Genomic DNA, 19,315 nt, shown 5'->3' with positions numbered 1-19,315 from the left:
CCTCAGACAGTCAGAAATATTATAATTCAGATCAGTACATTGACATATTTTTGTATCTATTAAAAGGGAAGCTGACACTTTCCAGACTTTATCAAAAGGTGTGAGCGTCACAGCAGAGGCCTTTGTGTCAAAGTAGCTGAAGATAAAACACAGAAAAACATGAAGGTGATTTTCCTGGCCTGGGATTTTATAAAAATATTCCACAGTACATCAAAAACGAAAAAACCATTAATCAACATATGAACATTACCTCTAAAGTTACAGCGGTTTTATTAGAGACACGGCATTTTGCATTTTGTATAATTTTAAAAAGTTTAAATTTGTTCAGAAGCCTATTGAACGGCAGAAATTAGGTTTTCTTTTCGGAAGTAAGTAAAAGGGGAAAAAAAAAACAACAAAACATCGGCCGACAGCGCTGTAAACAACGGTAGACTTGTGCGTAACAAGCAAGCGAATAATGCAGAAAACAGATTTCGGGGATAGACGGGAAACTGTTCTTGAAGTACACTGAGAAAGAGAGAGAGAGAGAGCTGTGCATGAAGTGTGATTTTTATCGTGGTGGAAGCAAAACAGCAAAAGTCAGAGGGAATTCATGACGATGTTTATATAAAGCGTAGTTTGGATCTTCTTTTGCTGCTGGTTCGGTCAATATTGTTTGGAGAGAGATCAAACTAACAGCTTTAGAATCAGCGCAAAAAGGGCGTAAACACAAAGCGCGGACCCGCCGAAACATCAGAAGCAGCGAGCTGTCGGCTTTCAGCCTCGACCGTGTCCGTGCCGTCGGTGAGAAAGGCGACATCTCACCGATTCTGATCCGTCGGCGGGTCCGCGCTTTGTGTTTACGTCTTTGTACAGAAGCCGTGTACCTGCTCTCATTTACTGTTTTAGATGTTTGGTGGTGGTTGAAATTTTGTGAGGTTTCACCTGAGATTCTGGAATTTTGGGCAAAATACATTTATATAAAAAAATCGATTCAGGATTTTAATGAATGATATCACGTTATCCAAGCCAGAATTGATTTTAATCAATGAATTGATTATTAAAACCCACCCCTACTCCTGATACATCCGACAAACAGGGCGATGGTACAAAAGCATCTAACGAGCAAACAGCTTAAACTGCCTTTTAATTACTAATCCCTGGGATTACTTCAGAATGCCAGTAGTTTCTTCAGGGTGACTCTTTATTGTTAACGTGTAGTAAAAGTGAGTTTATGAAAATGAAACCTGCTATGATTCTGGAAGGAAAGAAAAAATACCACCCAGATCTTATCAAATTGATTTTTTTTTTTTTTTATTTGTTCAGATTCAACATCAAAAATACTTACTAGTCCAACTCACCAGAAAGAGGAATAACACTAATCCAATATGCCTTAATACCAAACTGGGCAAAAAAAAAAAAACCCATGAAGTATTACTTTGCCTTACAGTCAACATTAAGTTGTCACTGGAGCTAGTTAACAGTCCTAAACCTCTCAAGTCATTAACACCGAAATGGGCATAAAACTAAAAAGGACCAGCTGTGAAGACTGTAAAATCTGTAGCCATGAGTTGACTGTAAAAAAGTATTCACTTCAATCACTTTGAGTTACCATAAAGATTTGTAAAAGCATCTTTTCAATGCTTTAACTGTTTTTAAGTGTCAGGGTTACATTGGTTTAGTTCTTACTTCATTAGAAAAGTGTTTGCCAAAGACATCTGCAAGAGTGATGAGCTATTAATAATCATCTCACTCACACCGTGTCTGACAATTGTCATCAGAAACAGACGTGACACGGAACCAGAGTGCTTAAGAATCAGTTGGTGCTTGAAAAGTTGTGGCTGCTCTGGTTCTATGGCTTTATTGGATGTAAGAAAGAATCATTCTGCTATTGCATACAGTTGCAAAGAAAGAAAAAAAGAAGAAAAATCTGATTTCTGTTGGTACTTTTTGGAAATTGCAAAGCAGATTCTCCCTCCCTCCACATATCAACACCAGCAGGGAGCGTCTTGTTTGCTCAGCTCCAGCAGGCCGGACTCCAGCTGCTCTGCATCGTCTTGGAAGCGCTCGGTAAAGGAACGAATCAAACCTGCTGCGCTGCCTTCGTATTCCACCAGCTCAACACTATCCCCTGGAAATCAAACACACACAGACTGAATGATTAACTCTGGCAGAACAGAGCTAATTCACTTGTTTGTATGCTTGTATAACTGTTGTCTGTCACAACAAGTTGAACAGTTAATATATTTTTAATGCCATTTGATTTGATATACCTTTATTAGTCCCACAAGGGGACATTTCATAAGGCTGCCGACCTATTGCACACAATGGCGCCGCCATCTTACCCTCCGACCATAAGACAGGTCAGAGAGGTATATTTGTACAATTGTTAATATTTCTATGCGAGGATGAAGCAGTGCCATTACAGATTTGACACGTAGTCTTTAAGCAAACTCCAAAAAGGTATTTTTGGAAGCTTCCAAATAAAACTTGGATATAGAGAAGCGTAATCATCCTTTCCATTCATTACCTCACAACACTATATTAATCAGATTTAACATTTTAGGATCTGTAAAATCACATACATTATGATTTCTCCTTTTTTCAACTGAAAATAATGTAGACATTGAACTCAATCAAGTCAATATGTTTTATCCAACCAGATAAGTTTATATCACAAGTTTTTTGCTGCAAAATGAGATTGACTCTGTCACCATAAGACCATCTATCAGTCTGTAATTGAAAGGGGAGATAAGCTGCCAAATGTATTCAACCTGTGTCTGATAAATCAGTCCAAGTCAGACTGCGAATGTTTGCAGAACACTTGCCTTCTATCAGCCAACCTGTGCAATTGCCTTGCGATCAGTTGCAATTGGTAACAGAATGTCCAAAAGAATCACATTCTGAGCCCTCTTGTTTGCAGTATTCCAATAGAGTTTTAAAATTGACACCTTACCATGCAAATTGTCATTTCGTTTCCCCCGATCCCAACCCTAATCATCACATGCTTATGAATAGTTTTATAGAAGTGAAAACAGCTAGACCGGTTATCAAACATAAATAAATAAATCAGACAGCACCCTGTTAAAACAGAGTCATTTCCATACCGCTGATTCTTGTGTTGGCTTGAACAAACATCTTGCGAGCCTCCTTCCTCAGCAGCACCGTCTCGCGCAGGCGCAAAAAGTTGTGAGCGCCAGTGTCGCTTACAGTGGAGTACTTGTCATAGAAAGCCCTGCCTCCTTCCACGTCTGCCGTCGACTTAAAGACCTACAAATCAGTTTACAAACTGTGGATTCAGCTTAACAGCATACTGAATGAAATCAACAGAAAGACGACAATAAAGCTTAGATGATGGCTTAGAGTAAACTTAGGTGGAAAGTTTGGATCAATCTAGTTGCAAAACAGGTTACAAAAGCTTGACTCATTTCATTGTTTTGTTCAACCCTCAAACTAAAATCCTAACTATAAGTTACTGCAAAAGTAAATAATACACAAATTCACATTTGCCATGGTGCACCCAATTAAGTTTTAATATATATATTTTTAAACATAAAACACTCAACTGCTAATCAAAATTGTTGCTGCTTAATTTAGTGGTGCATGTAGCTGTCAAATCGATTCTAGTGAATTATTCTATTTTGCATCCATTGATTGGAGAAGTATTGATTACCTGCAGTTTACAAAGGAACCTATGGATGGCGTTCTTGCCCACGGTGGGGATCTTGCTTCGGTCCAGTGTAATTTGTGCATCGGGCTTGCCATCTTCTCCCGTTACTTCCTCCAGGCCCACCAGGCCCTCTCCAGCCTCCAGCAGCACGCGTAGGATGACGAATCGAGCCTGCATGTGAGCCTGACACAAACACATAACGCCACATATAGTTGACGTACTGTCTAACAAACAAACTGAAATTTACCATCAACTTATTTATAAAAATGACACAGACGTATCGAGCTGAGGCTGTAAGAAACACATAGTCAACGTTCTGTATGCTTGATTGTAGAAACTGTTCAGCTAATACTTTGCAACTTTGAAGAAGAAGTGAAAAGAGGCCACTAGTAAGAGGAAAACTGCTCAGTGAGCAGACACATTACCTGTCTCCAGCGCTTGCTCTCAGGTGTGTAGAACTCCAGGCCCAGCAGTCCCGCTCTCACCATGCTGAGCCAGTTTATGTACACCACATCATCTGCATCCTGACCCTCATGGCCAAAAATACTGGCAGAGAAACACATGGATGTAAACGCACCAACCCCACAGAGAATCAGCCACACTCTTGGACATACATAATGACCACTACCTCCAACCCACTTTTATATATTTAACAAAAAAAACCATCCATGTCCAAAAACTGGAGTAAGACTGAAAAATAACTGTAAAAGTGGACTGAAGAGCTGCTTAAAGTTTCCAAACATCCAAATAAAATGGGCACTATTTCACTTGGCTCTGGAGTTTGTTTTTTTTAATATTCATTACATATTTAAATAGATTGAAAGCCTTTGTTTTTGTTCCCAAAAGATTCTTGGATCCCACAAATATTTTTCCAGCTGCAAAAATCTGTCAGTTTATGGAAATTTGAGGGAGACTTTTGAATCCAAATGTGACTTTTATTTTCTTATTTATACAGTTTATTTGATCTCCTTTTTATTTTTACTTTATGTGCAATATTTGCTTCTCTACATGAAATATTGAGGAGATGCTGAGCCTAAGAATTTCACTGCTGGGAGTGATTGTTACCTGTAGATGCCAATAAGAAAACTTTTTGGTTAAGGTGGGATGTGTAAGTTAGTTTAACATATATAATACATATTTATTACAAGATACAGTGTGCAGGACATACCTGAGCACTTGTTTGTTGAGGCACAAATAGAGTCCGACACACTCAGCGCGGCATTCTTCATAAGAAGAAGCAATCGTGGAGAACTTACTGTCCCAGGTCTCGCTGCCCCGATACCAGCTGGACACCTGAAACGCATGTTCACACATTAAGTCTCTCTTTTATTCAGCAACTGAAAACTAAAGCATGAAAATGGCCATTAGATTTTAAAACCAAACAGAAAGGTGCACACAAAAACAAACTCACCGGTTCACCGGTCTCTGGGTTGATCACCTTACTTTGGTCAAAGTTAAACTTGCCCATGTCATCCTATGGATGGAGATTGAGGACACACAAACTAGATTTATTCACTGATTTTTTTAAATTGTCCAGAAAAAAAAAAATCATTAAATGAAACATTTTACAAAGAGGAACGGGCTATATCTGCTGCTCTTAACACACCACAGGAAGTAAACAGACCTGGACAAACAGCTTTCCGCTCCCGTGACCCAGAAGCTCGTGAAGTCCAACCTGCACTTCGAACGACGGGCCCTTCCATTTGATAAACAAATCCTGGAGAAAACAGAAGGATCAGGAGAATGTATTATTACACAGGTGTGTGAATGGAAAACAGAGATGGTGTTTAAGAGAATCAGAAAAATGTGTAAAATACCTTGTCACCCTCCTCCAGGAAGGTCAGTTTTTCCTTTTGCGTTGCATAGGCTACAGCCAGCACGTTACCAAGCGACACGTTTTTAAAGCCCTCTGTCTGTCTGATGTCATCGTCTATATACAAACAAACAAACAAACAAACAAACAAACAAGCTCAATGCTGTAATCAAGCTGGACTCAGCTGTTTGACAGTGTCAGAGATTTCTGCGCACGTACAGTTGGGGATGTTGATGCCAGCTGGTATTCCACTCCCAGCGAAGGTGAGAACGTCCAGTGAGGTGAAGTCCGGTTTAAGGAACGCATCCTTCTCAAACTCCTGCGGCCAAGGCAACTCAGGAAGCAAGACTTCTGCTGAACTCACCAGTTTGGCGAAACGCTCACTCATCGCCTTGTTCACAACGGCCACAAAACCTAAAACAGCATGACGCAATAAACTTAGGAAATCAAATCCACCACGTAATTTTTTAATGCTCATTTCCAGGTCTGTATTTTTATTTTTCGACTCTACTGGAGTAGTTTTGCATGACTCACAGCTTAAATTGTTATTCATCCGTCCCTTGGTGCACACACTCAGATTTTCCACCGTTTCAAACAAGCTTTTTTAGCTCCCTTCCCCCTCCCTTTAACACAAATTTTTGCTGATCGGCATGTGCCTGAAATAACCATATAAGGGATCGCCACTCTCACTGACATCACACAGAGCCAAGAGTAGGTTGGGAGAGAAAAAAAAATCCTTATCAGTCTCACACTGATAAGGATTCATGGACACTTGGACATATGTTGCCCAAATTAGATCCAGCATTTCAACAGTAGTACTAAACAACGTCCTTTACAATGCGTGTTCATTTAAAGACCACAGGCTGCAATTACTAATGGGGCAAAACACAGAAATGTATCCAGGGGAGATGCTAAGTCCATCTACTTAAGTAAGCTCAGCCAACCAGCAGGAAATAAAACCCGAAGAGACCCATAAGATCACAGCTTGCACAACAATAGTCATGACAGTATCGTTCTTCTTCATCAGCTTGGCACTTACCTTCAAACTCTCCTCTGGAGCCAAATGGGTCTCTGTAGCTCTCGATGAAACCTATATAACTGAGAGGAAGCAAGACCGGGGAGGAAATGAAGGGATAATAAGGAGTAGAGTGAAGAGCGGTATTCATTCACAGTGCAAAGGTCAGAATGAGTTTTAAGGGGAAGTAAATAGGCAGGAAATGTAATAAATCAATTTCACTGAGCAGCAGAATTTAAACGGTGCTAAAATAGTCCCTCTCTAAAATTCATCGGGATCTCATAAACGTACTGTGCTGCTGATTAGTGGACTCACCTCTCCACAATTGGCCCCTTGTCTTTAATCCAGTAGCGCGAACCCTCTTTATGTGCGTCAATGGAGCCTAAGGTGAAGCTGCGTGTGTACTCTTCAAGCATCTTCCTCTGGTTCTCATTGGCAGCATAGGCCTGCAAGACATTCACAAACAAATTCTCTTTTAACAGGGGTTGGGCAGGGCACTTTGTCACACTTGCAACTAGTGCAAAATGCTGCGGTACAACCTTTAACTGTCAGAAGGAAATTTGACCACATCACTCCGATTTTGGCCTCTCTACAGTGGCTTCTAATTGAATTTAGGATCCGTTTTAAAGTCCTTTTATTGGTTTTTAAATCTCTAAATGGTCTGGCACCTGTTTATTTGTCTGACTAATGAAGCCCCATGTCCCCATTCGTTCCCTTCGGTCAGCTGAGCAGTTGTTGCTTTCGGTCCCAAAGTCACGGCTGAAACTTAGAGGAGACCGAGCGTTCTCTGTTGCAGCGCCGATGCTTTGGAATAATCTTCCTCTCCATATTAGACAACTACATCAGTGCCAGTTTTTAAGTCCTTATTAAAAACCTATTTTTATTCCCTGGCTTTTAACTCTGTGGGTAACTGACATTTTTATTAATTTTATTGCTACGTCTGGTTTCTGCTATTTTATTACTATATTTATATTTGTATTGTACAACACTTTGGTTTACCAGGTGTGTTTTTAAAGTGCTATATAAATAAATGATGATGATGATGATGATGAACGAAACAAAACTTATTTTGTAACTAGAACTCTGACAGAAACATTTTTTGGTTCACTCAATCTTCTCGTAAAGACAATTACTGATATTTTACTAACCCAACTTTATGTTTTAGATTTAAATGATAAAACTGGTATTCATGTAAGCTCCACTGCATTCTTAGCCGTCTCACCCGTGCTTTTTCAAGATAATAGCAGACTTTTTCCATGACACGGCTATAGTCTCCCCTCTTCACAGTGAACTCTTTGTCTTCAAAGCTGAAGCTGCCACAGCAGGACTCGCACTCCCCATCCACTGCGCAGTCTGTGAACCAATTATTTATTTATTTTCATTAATATATATTGAAATACTTTTTGCATGCCATTTTGTTTTGGCTTTTTTAACTGCAGTTTGACCTTTTTGCACAGCTGAAGCCAAGCGGACCTCATAGCAGGCTTTCCCTCCGTCTTCCTTCTTAAACAGACGCGTGTTGTAGGCAGACAGTTTCTAGAAACAAGCGACAAGAATAAACTGAGTAAGACTCAAAGGCAGATTAAAAACACATTTATCATAAGAAGGAGATTAAAAGAGATAAAAGAAACAATAAAATATTTATTTTAGATGTGAATTTGCTTACTTTTGAGTCAAGGAACTTCTGAGCCAGCTCAGCATCCTCCAGGCAGCAGTTTCCTGAGAAATAGGTGGTAATTCCCTGAAGCAAACAAAAACAAATTGAGTCAATGAGCCATGCATCCTCTCACAGGGAACAAGCATATTTACTGCTTTCCTAAAAAGCAGATAAAATCTCAGAATTAAGGGGGGGAAAAGAAGAAGAAGTCAAAATAAAACCAAAGAGAACGAAACTTTTGCAGCTGAGGCCAAAACCATTTGTCACATTTCTCCCATCTATGAAAACCACTGGCTATTTAATCAAAATTGTTAACCAGCCAGCCTGCACTTGGCTTTAAATGATTAAAAGATCCCACCTTGTCGCCCAGCCCCAGCTGTTTCTGTCTGTTTTCCAGCGAGTAGAGGAGACAGGAGCAGCTGTCCCACAGAGCCTCCATCTCAGCCGGCTGCTCCTGAAAGGCCTGGCTGGCCCAAACCAGCGCTTTCAGCTTGTCCTAGTGTACATGCCACAGATGCAGACAGATAAACACATCAGATTACACTATATCAGGCACACTTGTTCTGAACACCACTGATATCTTTCAGGTTTCTAAAGTTACATTTTGTTAGCTTCGTGTTTACACTCTACGAAGCTGCTTTTACAGTTGTCCTCAACCTATAATCTGGTTAAAAAGTATCTAAACTAGATTGACAACTCTTACTACAGGCCTGTTTTACCTTCGGCAGATTTGGGATGAACTTTGTGTCTCCAAAAGACTTGTAGTTGCCCATGTTTGCATACAGACCTGCTGCATACACCAGAAAGGCCTGAATATCATAAACGAGAAAACATCGAAGAAACATTTTTATATGGCTGCAGCCGTTTGTGGATGAAAGCTTGTTTTAGAAAGAAATGAAACGGCAGAGAGACGGCGAGGCCGTGTACCTGATACTCCTCAGAGCTGAGCCCAGCTGCTGTGGCGACCTGTTCCAGCTGTGCAGGCGTCTGCTTCCTGAAGATTCTCTGCAGCAAGACAAAGATGTTTGCAGACTCGGGGGATGTCTGCAGCAGTACTACCAGACCGCCATACCTAAGACAAACGTTCAAACAGATGTATTTACATTTGTTATTTTTAAAAACAGCAGGACGGCAAATTTTAAATAACCTGAAGTCTTTTGTTGTTTCAAGAAGGTGAAACATGTAATTTCAGAGTGTTGACATTCTCACATTTTTGCATTAGTAACATACCAAGATGCGCGTGACAGGTAGTGGGCGTACATCTTCTCCTGAGGTGAAAGCAAACGAAAGGCCTCGCTGCAGTCGAGTGCGGAGATTCCAATGTCATTTGGGAGGTAGTACTGGGAGTCCACCATCTTGAGTCTGAACGTTACACTCGTGCTGTATTAAAATAGCAGGAAAGGAAAGTGGGGAACATGTTAGGAGGAAATGTGGGACAGCAAGATAAGTGGTGCTTCAAGTTAGAACCTACAACTTTCTTCTTTTTTTTTTTTTTTTGTTTAAACCGTGGGTATTTGCACACCTGTCTCTGTCAGGCAGGACATGCAGTGTAGAACAGCTTGTGTACGATACAAACACACTGATATTTACTTGCAACAGTCCTACAGATACTAGAATGACTTCTATGTATAATTATTTTAAGAGTCTTTTTAAGAGTTGGGTTTGCCAGCTTCTTGTCCTTCCCCTTTTGGTTGGTCCCTTTAGGGGTCACCAGGTCATCTCACCTAATATCTAGCATCCTCCTCTACCACACCAATCCTTTTACTTCTTCTGTTGTTGTCTTCTTTTTCTCCTCCCTTTGCAGCTCCATATTCAACATCCTTTGTCCATTATATCCACTATCCCTCCTCTGCGCATGTCCAAAACATCTCAGCCTTGTCTCTCTAACTTTGTCTCCTAACTGGTGACTGTTAGCTCATTTCTGAACTTATCCATCCTGAGAGGTGAGGGTGGGGTGGTGGATAGGTGTGGAAAGGGGGGGAGACAAAGGGGATGGGTGTGTGTCTTTATGTAAAACTGATGTCTGTGTGTCCCCTTCCATTTTAATATCCATCTGATTTTCACTCATACTCCTCTTTTTACACATCATACGCTCACACACCAACACATACACCGAACGTTTCTCTTTCAATGCAGAGGGCACATGGTTGCCATTGAGATCTGTAGCCTTGGGTCTTCAGGCCCCCAAAAACTTCTCTTTGGCTTGTTGGTTGCGTTATTGCAGTTTCTTGCCATCATTATCAAGTACATTATCATGACACGCGTGCACATTTGAGCAACCCACTGTGCTTTTCTACATGTGCTCTGTCACCTCTTTAGTTCTCTTATTTTCTCCCCCTCTCTTTTTTCTTTCCATCTTTTCCCCTACCTGTTAGCTCTGACATTGATATATTTTGGAACTGCTGTGAAAAATAATAGTATTAATAATAATAATTAATAAATAGATAAAGGAAGAAGAAAAATGAACAAGCAGCCTATAGAGCCGGGGTGGGGGAACTCCAGGCCTTGATCCAACACAGCTGATTTAAATGGCTAAATTACCTCCTCAACATGCCTTGAAGTTCTCCAGAGGCCTGGTAATGAACTAATCATTTGACTCAGGTGTGTTGACCCAGGGTCCTATCTAACACAGCACGACACAGGCCCTTGAGGCCTGGAGTTCCCCAACCCTGCTATAGAGAGTCTACAGAGCTCCTCAAGCAAACATGTTTGTCACAACAGTATATTTAGATCATAAATGTAATTGCAAAAGCTGCCAGACCGGACAGGCTTAAAAAAAACAAAAAAAACAAAAAAAAAAACATACCAGGTCTCACTCTTGCACATCTTCCCTTTCAGTTTTGCTGCTATCCTTTTGTCACAAATTATTCCAGGCACTCATCTCCACCACTCCAAGCTCAACCCTGCCTGCACTTGCTTCTTGACCCCGCTTGTGCACAGTTCGTCCCTTTAACATCTTTACTGCCTCTACTTCATGCATCTTCACTGTTAAAAGTGCTTCCTTCTTATTCACACACACATGTATTCTTGTCTTGCTTCAAAGACTTTCATTACTCTTGTCTCCAGAACATACTTCCACCTGCTCTATATTCTCACTGCAGCCCCCAAAGCTGGAGACTCCCATCTGATCTCATCTGTCAGCCTGTCCATCAATGCTGCAAATAAGAAAGGGCTCAGATCTCTGATGTAATTCTACCCCCACCTTAAAATCATCTGTCACCCCTACCACACCTCACTTACCTCATGTCCTTCACCACCCTCACATTCTTGTCTGCCACTCCTGAATTCTTATCTAGTACTATAGTTGCTCTCTTGGTACCCTAATATACTCAGATTTTCAGTTTGCAATAAAACACAAAAGGACTTCACCTAATGATTTTAGTTCCCAAATAAGTTTTTAATGATTCTTAGAAATTAACACTAATTCTTTAATAGATTGCCCTGTTTACATATTTTTTTTAAATATACTTCAATTGGGAGCTGTAGTGGTTAAAATAGAGCATAGTGCAGTGGCAAGTAAATTAAGATAAGATAAGCTTTATTGACATTGTAAGCACAAGCGTACAAAGAAACTGGAATTACATGAATTGAAGTGTGGTTATATTTCATATAAATATATTTCGGAGAAGCAGTAAAGAGAGAAGCTTTTGTGACAACAGGCGCTGATCGTCCAGTGAACCTTGACTTGCAGGACCGTGGCACAGATTCAAAATCAGTTAATATTACTCGAGCCTGTTTTATTTTCCGTTTCACTTTCCCCCCCAAAAAACTACAGTAACTGATATGAAGAGTCTACACACGAAAATAAATCCTGATTGTGTCTCTTTTAAAACCAACACAACGATAGTACGTGTCTGAATTAAGTATGAATACAGAGGCTACAGCTAACTGAATAACGTTAGCTTCCTGAGTGCATGCTAAGACGGCTGCATTTAATAAAGACTCGGCGACTTCTGTAAACAAAATAATTAATCACAAAATGTGCAAGTCATTAATCGGTATGACTGTCTGCTAACTGATACACAAGTGAGATAAATATAAATAAAGGTAAAAGTCAACTCAAAAACTCGTTACCTTGATTCCGTTATAGCGCTGAGCGAATGTCAAATTGCAGTCTCACGCTGCACACTTCCTATATTCATTCAACGAGAGAATCAGCCCTCAGCCAATCAGAGGTTGTATATCGTGGCCGATGGAAACTTTAGCCAATCACTGAGCAGCTATGCCGAGCTTTTTAACGCGTTTCACATTGTGAATTTGAACAAGATTAAGTTTGAAGAACACCGCCGTTAACCACAGCAGGAAGGTTCAGGAAATGCTAACAAGAAACAGAGACTATAGCAGTCAGATAAGTGTGTATATGTACCAAAGTCTTCGAAAAGGTAGAGCACATGACGAGGTGGCCGAGTGGTTAAGGCGATGGACTGCTAATCCATTGTGCTCTGCACGCGTGGGTTCGAATCCCATCCTCGTCGGTCTCATTTTACAAGCACGAAAAATTTTGAACATTGTTCGTCCCTGATACATTCTCCCTTAATGCTGCTAAACATGAGTTATTCAGTCGCACAACCGGAACATCGAAGGGTCAGAATCCTACAAACTCGTTGGGCTATCACTCAACAGCGCCTCCTGCCCTTCCTGACAGCCCTACACCATCTCCTCCTCCTCATTTCTGGCCCTGATATTGAAAATTTGGCTTAGGAAAAATCAGCAGTCTTTCAGCTGCTTAGCACACAGAGCTATAAAACCACAACCACACATTCTTTCCTTTCATCTTCATTTAAACCAACACAAAGCACACAAAGTTTTTTCAGTTTTAAAGGTTTTTATTGAATTCTAAAAAAAACAAACAAACAAAAACAAAACAAAACAAAAAATGATGGCAGACTACATTATTTACAAAAGCTGTGCAAGAGGACAAAAATGAAAAGTTTTCTTGATGAGTGGATAGCAGTTTTAGACAAATCTTAACAGACATTTGCATTTTAAGGACATCCGTGCGTGTTTGATTATTTTTGGTTTCATGCTTGGGTTTTCACTTCCCTCCTCTCAGGAGGTGTTGTGGGGAGTATCCAGCGATAGCAGTCTGAAAAGCGAAGGCTCTTGTCCACAGCACAGCTGGTGCAGTAAACAATCCCCAGAGCTAGCATTACTACCAGGAACACACACAGGGGCACCAGGAGGGCCACGAGCAGCCAGCTCTTGTCGTGCTTCCGTTGACCTTCAGCAGACTCTGCTTCTACCGTAGCTTTGACGCTAGCTTCTTCTGCACCATCCATGTTAGCTTCCTCTGAATTTGAACCATTTGCAGTGTCCTCTGCCACACCTGGACCAGAGTCTCTACTTCCTGCATCAGCATCCACGCCATTATTAATTTCATTGTCTATGTTGCCTTTTTGCGTCGGGGACGGGGATGTCTGATATCCCCTGGGTGACAGGGTGTCCCACTGGTTTAGGTGATTTCCTGACCTGTGAGACCCATCGGGGGGAAGTCCTTCAGGGGCCTCTGTCACCCAGTCAGCATCAAAGTTGGTGTCAACTTCAAAGTTTGGGTCAGGAGTGAATGAAGAGGACCAGGGAATATCATGGTCAAAGATGGCTACATGAACAGAGTTACCCGGGTCGGGGGTCAGAGTAGAATACTCTTCGTCTTCAAGCGAAGGCTGGCAGGTGTGTCTGTCTAACTGCAGGTCGTAGCCATTGTCGCAGAAACACTCGTAATCTCCGATGAGGTTGAGACAGTGCTGTTGGCAGGACGACCCCCTTGCACACTCATCTATATCTACACACTCTCCTTCGCTGCCCACCTCATAGCCAGCACCACACACGCACCTGAAGGACCCCACTGTGTTTTCACACACACCCTCACAGCTGCCATCATCGAGGCATTCATCCACATCCACACACTCGCCCTCGTCGTCTGGCTGATACCCTGAAAGGCAGGTGCAGTGGAAGGTACCTGGGATGTTGACACAGAGCTGGGGACACGGTCCTTGCTGACATTCATCTACATCGGAACACCTGCGGCCATCTGGAGCCATTTGATAGCCTGGGGGGCATGTGCACCGAAGACCCCGTTGGGTCTCCATGCAGTTATACTCACACCCCATCTCCACACAGGCCGGGTTGATGTGAGGCAAGTCGGTGGGACCTGCAGAGTCAGATAGCTCAGGTGGGTTGGTTTGGCTCAGCGTGTCAGGCTTGCAGCTGTATCCATCCTTATCTACTGTGAAGCCCTCAGAGCAGTAACAGTAGTAATCTGTGTCTGTGTTCTGGCAGTGCTGCTCACATCCGTGGTTCTTGCTACACCAGTCTTGGCTCTGTGGTTCCTCAATGGGTGGACAAAGTGGAGAATCGGTGGACCAGCCCACTGTTTCGTCGTCTCTCTGGATGCACAGAGCGGTCATCTCAGTAGGATCCGGATTTGCGCCGTCTGCAGGGCATTGCACGGTGGCCACAGACCCAAATGGCACATGAGTCAGCAGACTGCTGACAAGGTAAAATGGGGTGGTGTAAACAGGTGGACCTCTACCCTCATCTTCAAGAGGTGGGCACATGCCTTTGTAGTTGTACTGGCAAACATAGCCATTCAGTGGAACCGAGCAGGAGCCGTCAAGCCACTGGAAGTTTTCTTCGCTCTCACGCCCGCTCTCAGATGTGTGAACAATCATGGAAACGCAGCGATAGACTCCACAAGTTGATGGGGAGTATTCTTTGAGCCAGTCGGTGAACTGGACATTCTGGTCTCCTGTTGTAAAACACAAAGACAAAGATTAAAAAAATAAAATAAAATATGCAAGTTTACTGTGTATTTGAGTTTTGAGAGCTACTTGACACATTTAAAGGATGACCTTTATCATAAATAAAGATCCCATATTTACAGTCTACATGTGCTGATATTGTCATATTTGGAAAATGTTCTGTGCAGTCATTAATTGCATTCAAATGTGTATATGTGTGTGTGTTTGTGTGTTTTAAATTTGCCCCTAGGAGTCGCCAAAGTCAAAACAAAGTCTGACTCACAGGCACTTAAAAAAACAACAACGCCACAGCAAAATAATGTTGTATTCTACCCCCCACAAGAGTGGAGGTGGGGGGTGGGCCCAACAAAATGATGGGGAGGTTTGCCTCTAAGCTGTTCTGTTAACAAGCAGGCTGCAGAAATGCCTGCAATATATATTTAAGGAGTTTGTTTACTCTCTCAGGAATGTGCTGCAGTGGTACAACCTAGCACAACCGTAAACACTGAATCCAAGGTTAACTGTATCATATGGAAACATCTGAGTGCACACATATGTACATTTACAACATTCATGGCCAGTTCCTCCACAGTAAATAAACTGTTTGCAACAAACTAGGCAGAAAAGTCTGCATCTGCAGTTACCTTAACGGGGGTGAAGTCTTAGTATCTAGTTACCACTATATGGAAAAGAGAGCAAACATGGCTTTGTCCTTTAAATTATGACTGAAGAATAATAAAAACGGTTGCATTTCTCTTTGGATTTGATTTGCAACAGAAGAACAAAGCAGACACTTTGAGTGATGATAAAAAGCGTTTGTTTTTTAAGTGGGTGAGGTTTCCATAATGACTAAATCAGACTGAGGGGTAGCAGTGAGGTCAAAAAAATGGATTCCACATTGTCTACTGCACCAGCTGTGTCTGTGAAACAAAAGTAGTTCATCTAAATACCGTCCAGCCAGACTGGCCGAGGTATCAAAGTCTGACAGAGAGATTATAGAGGAACATATAGCGTGACACCTGTAGGTTATAATTAAAAAAAAACCTAAACATATCAACATCAAAGTCTATTCAAACACTATTAAAATGGTGAATGGATGTCAATGTTATAAAGAGCGAAAGCTCAAATTTCAAAAAAGATGAGACTTTGCCTGTGACCCAGACGAATCCTCTGAGCGGTCGGGTGGATGAACACTGACGTGGAGGTCTGTGCAACCCAATCCAGAGGTAAAGCTTTGACTCAGATCCCTGTGTCTCGATGGCTGACAGCAGCTCGTGGACGACAGCCGCAGCTTCTTGGTTATAAATCGTCGCCAAGGTCCCTCCGCGCTCCCGGCAGCTGCGCCCAGCCTCCCTGAACGTCTTCTTCTGGAGGAAGACAGCGTAACATCCTTCTTGGTAACAGACTCCATCGCTCTCCATAAGCGGAACTTTCTCTGCTGGCTTCTCCCTCTCTGCTTCCCTCAGCCTCTGAGCTCGGCTTCCAGGAGCCAGACAGACCGTCAGCAGCCACAGCACGCACAGAAGACTCATCCTGCTGCAACTGCTGCTGCTTCTGATGATTGTTTGCATCCTCCAAGACATGAAGTTTAAACTACACCAACATCTAAATGAGACAGCCAACCTTACTGTCAAAATAAATACTCCAGTAATGCAGCTGGTTTCTTTTCTGCCCTGTTATTGAAACTCACCTGAGCCAAACTGAGCTTCTATTGTTAGTTTTACAAATTACCGCTTTCCACTCCAGACTTAACTTTTTTTAAAAGAAATAAATACATAATTTGGTCTAAAGGAGCTATTTGAAGCTATTTTTCTTTGCCTTATTTTATCTGGGATGGGCAGATTCTTCAAAAATTAAGGAACTGCAGTGTAAAATAAATCCATTCAAACTGCCAATCCTGCTGCCTCAGATTTTATAAGAGCTTACTACAAAATAGATTGAACTGAAAGTCCGATAGAATTAACCCCAGAATGTCCAATTTAGTCCAGTAGAGTCCAAAAAACAGTCCAGTGAGTTACCAGTAGAGTCCAGAATTTAAAAAAAATGATTGAATGGGTCCATCTATCCTTGAGCTAAGTCCAAAATAGATAAAGTTGATCCTTGTATGAATTTAGGTGAATTTCTGGGACAGAAATCCTGCACTGCATCTGATCCTGCTCAGGCTTTCAAGCCTCTGCAAAGTTCTGAGAGAACCTTAGGAGAAGAGAAAGATGGGGGGGGGGGGTTGGGGTGTAAAGGCGGAGAGGCTACGTAGAGGAAAAAGCAGAGGGGGCTGGTAAAGTATGTGAGACTATGAGGGAATAGTTGAGGGGATGATGGGTTAGTGGGGCTTGGGAGGTGGGGAGCAGGGTTGGTATTGAAAACCCTCAGAGTGTGTTATGAAAACCATACGGCACCATTCTGTCCCCCATCTTGCCAATGGCTTTGGACACACGTATGCAGTCTCACACAGCCTTTAAGCCCTGCACTGCATCCACAGGATGGAAAGTGTCTCCAGCATTGTGAGATGCAGAATTTGTCCCTCTTCTTCTGACTCTTTCCCCCACCTGCCAGATTTTCTTCCTCTCAGTCTGTCATCATCTTTTTCATTTCTCTCTTCGCTTCTATTGTCTTTTTACTCTTTTCTCATTTTCTTCCATTTCCCTCCCTCCTGTCTTTCCCCCGTCTTTCTACCAAGTCCATACCAGCTGGAAGACTTTACAGTCCAATGGAAACATTTGAGTGTGGAACAGAGGTCTACCTGTTGGACTGTTTGTTGGGTTCATTGCTGTTATAAAATAACTTTGAATGTGCACAGATGTTTAAGAGAATGAGTAGGTGTCCTTGTGTGTGTGATTTTGTGTGTATGTACGGGTGTATGTGTGTGTGGTTGCCACTCGGGGGCATATGGAGGAGAGGAAACAGGAAATGCCAGATGTGCATCAGCTTGACCTCTCAGTAACTGGGGAGCAGGAGTGACTTGAGGGGGTACCTCCCGTCACATGATCTGGACGTGATGAGTGGCATGTCTGGAAGCAAAGTCAAACACTGAGATGGAATTTTTCCAAAGAAAAATATGATCTTTCTATTTTTCCATGAGTTTATGTAAAGAGCAAAGCCAAAGAACACTAAATGAAGCCGACAGCTGCAATTTGAAGATTCAGGTACTGAAGGGAAGGCTGCTGATGGGCACTGTTACGTTCTGGTCCCGGCAAGCAATCAAACGCAACAAAAGTTTTGCCCCACTCACTTCCCACCCACGCACAAACCCCAACAAAGACACCTTTGTCAAGTATTTAAGCAGCCATTTATTTTCATCGGCAGTGAGCAATGCCAAAACAATAAACAAAACCCCCTAAAACCCACTCCCTACACTTCCCTAGAAAAAAAGAAAAACAAAAACAAAAGACAAGTCTCTTACCTAATTACCTAACGAAAAACAGGAGAAAACTTGTTCAACAAAAGAAACGGCTTCTCACGCCTACTAGGCTGCGACAGTGAAAGTTATACAGCAAAGGTACAAAAAAAAAAGTGACCGCCACTTGTTAACCTATTTACAATTATTTACATGGCAAGGCTAGAGGTACACGTGAATACTCCAGCCTGCACTACAATAACAACACACACAACTCCGTGATCGAGTCAACGGGGTTCCCCAAAAGCACTGCCAGGTGTCTGTCATCCGGACGTTAAGTACTGGAGGTGGTCCATCAATTATCCAGTCCGAGGATAGGTAAAGACTCCACCCGGATACTTAGCAGCCACGCCTAGGTGTCCACCTTCTAGGAGAGGGAAAAAGAAAGAAAAGGGAAAATACCACCAACCATCCTCCGGTGGGATGCACAATACCAACAAACACATCACTGGGTCATAACAGTTTCCCCCACCCAAAAAAAATCAAACATCCAACCCCACACAAAGATGTTTGATTTAAGCCCTAGAGAGGGCATCAGCCATAACGTTCTCTAAGCCCTTTTTATATCGGATCTCAATGTTGAAGTCCTGAAGGAGTAGGGACCAACGCATAAGGCGCTGGTTGCTGTTTTGCATCCGAGATAGAAACTGGAGAGGGTTATGGTCAGAGAACACAATGGTTGGAACAGGACTAGATCCCAGGTACACTTCAAAGTGCTGCAAGGCCAATAGCAAGGCTAAGGCTTCCTTTTCAATCGTGCTGTAATGCAGTTGGTGTTTTAGAAATTTTCTAGAAAAGAAGCAGACTGGGTGGTCAATGCCATTGTCATCCTCCTGCACGAGCACTGCACCTGCCCCCAAAACACTGGCGTCCACCTCAAGCTTGAACGGATGTGTAAAATCAGGGGCGGCCAACACCGGAGCACTACAAAGGAGAGCTTTAGCAGCTTCGAAAGCGAACTGACATTTCTCTGTCCACACAAATGGCGATTTTGGACTGGCAAGACTGGTTAACGGGGCTACTACCTCAGAGAAGTTTTTGCAGAAC

At 42.2% G+C, this 19,315-nt stretch overlaps 2 protein-coding genes and 1 non-coding gene across 3 annotated transcripts; 1 reads left to right on the top strand and 2 right to left on the bottom strand.

The window, feature by feature from the left end:
- Positions 1 to 1,817: 1,817 nt before the first annotated feature.
- dpp3 (dipeptidyl-peptidase 3) lies at positions 1,818 to 12,293 on the bottom strand. The gene is made up of 19 exons (XM_026182517.1): positions 12,209 to 12,293; positions 9,365 to 9,514; positions 9,062 to 9,206; positions 8,854 to 8,943; positions 8,493 to 8,630; positions 8,144 to 8,218; positions 7,923 to 8,013; positions 7,700 to 7,830; positions 6,793 to 6,923; positions 6,502 to 6,560; positions 5,682 to 5,876; positions 5,467 to 5,579; positions 5,274 to 5,366; positions 5,061 to 5,123; positions 4,818 to 4,942; positions 4,075 to 4,195; positions 3,653 to 3,832; positions 3,087 to 3,249; positions 1,818 to 2,110 (listed from the first exon to the last, which is right to left on the bottom strand). Exons 2-19 carry the CDS (start codon positions 9,487 to 9,489, stop codon positions 1,968 to 1,970), a joined length of 2,181 nt encoding a protein of 726 aa, XP_026038302.1. The 5' UTR covers positions 9,490 to 9,514; positions 12,209 to 12,293; the 3' UTR covers positions 1,818 to 1,967.
- A 234-nt stretch (positions 12,294 to 12,527) lies between these two features.
- trnas-gcu (transfer RNA serine (anticodon GCU)) lies at positions 12,528 to 12,609 on the top strand. Its single transcript has one exon. It is a non-coding gene; the product is annotated as a tRNA-Ser (tRNA).
- Positions 12,610 to 13,018: 409 nt separating this feature from the next.
- cd248b (CD248 molecule, endosialin b) lies at positions 13,019 to 17,079 on the bottom strand. Its single transcript, XM_026182026.1, has 2 exons — positions 16,025 to 17,079; positions 13,019 to 14,882 (listed from the first exon to the last, which is right to left on the bottom strand). Exons 1-2 carry the CDS (start codon positions 16,455 to 16,457, stop codon positions 13,156 to 13,158), a joined length of 2,160 nt encoding a protein of 719 aa, XP_026037811.1. The 5' UTR covers positions 16,458 to 17,079; the 3' UTR covers positions 13,019 to 13,155.
- Positions 17,080 to 19,315: the final 2,236 nt, after the last annotated feature.

This window comes from Astatotilapia calliptera, chromosome 10 (assembly GCF_900246225.1).
Source record: "Astatotilapia calliptera chromosome 10, fAstCal1.2, whole genome shotgun sequence".
Lineage (NCBI taxonomy): Eukaryota > Metazoa > Chordata > Actinopteri > Cichliformes > Cichlidae > Astatotilapia > Astatotilapia calliptera.
Note: the sequence above shows the minus strand (reverse complement) of the source record. Positions and strands in the feature narration are given on the sequence as shown.

What these genes read in the sequence shown, in the direction of transcription:
- dpp3 (XM_026182517.1), bottom strand. Translation starts at nt 9,489, where the DNA reads ATGGTGGACTCCCAGTACTACCTCCCAAATGACATTGGAATCTCCGCA. An exon ending in AGAGCAAGCGCTGGAGACAG is followed by an intron (nt 3,833 to 4,074) that starts GTAATGTGTCTG and finishes TGTTTGTGTCAG; the next exon opens with GCTCACATGCAGGCTCGATT. An exon ending in GGTTCCTTTGTAAACTGCAG is followed by an intron (nt 3,250 to 3,652) that starts GTAATCAATACT and finishes ACTGATTTGTAG; the next exon opens with GTCTTTAAGTCGACGGCAGA.
- cd248b (XM_026182026.1), bottom strand. Translation starts at nt 16,457, where the DNA reads ATGTCTTGGAGGATGCAAACAATCATCAGAAGCAGCAGCAGTTGCAGC. An exon ending in AGGATTCGTCTGGGTCACAG is followed by an intron (nt 14,883 to 16,024) that starts GCAAAGTCTCAT and finishes GTTTTACAACAG; the next exon opens with GAGACCAGAATGTCCAGTTC.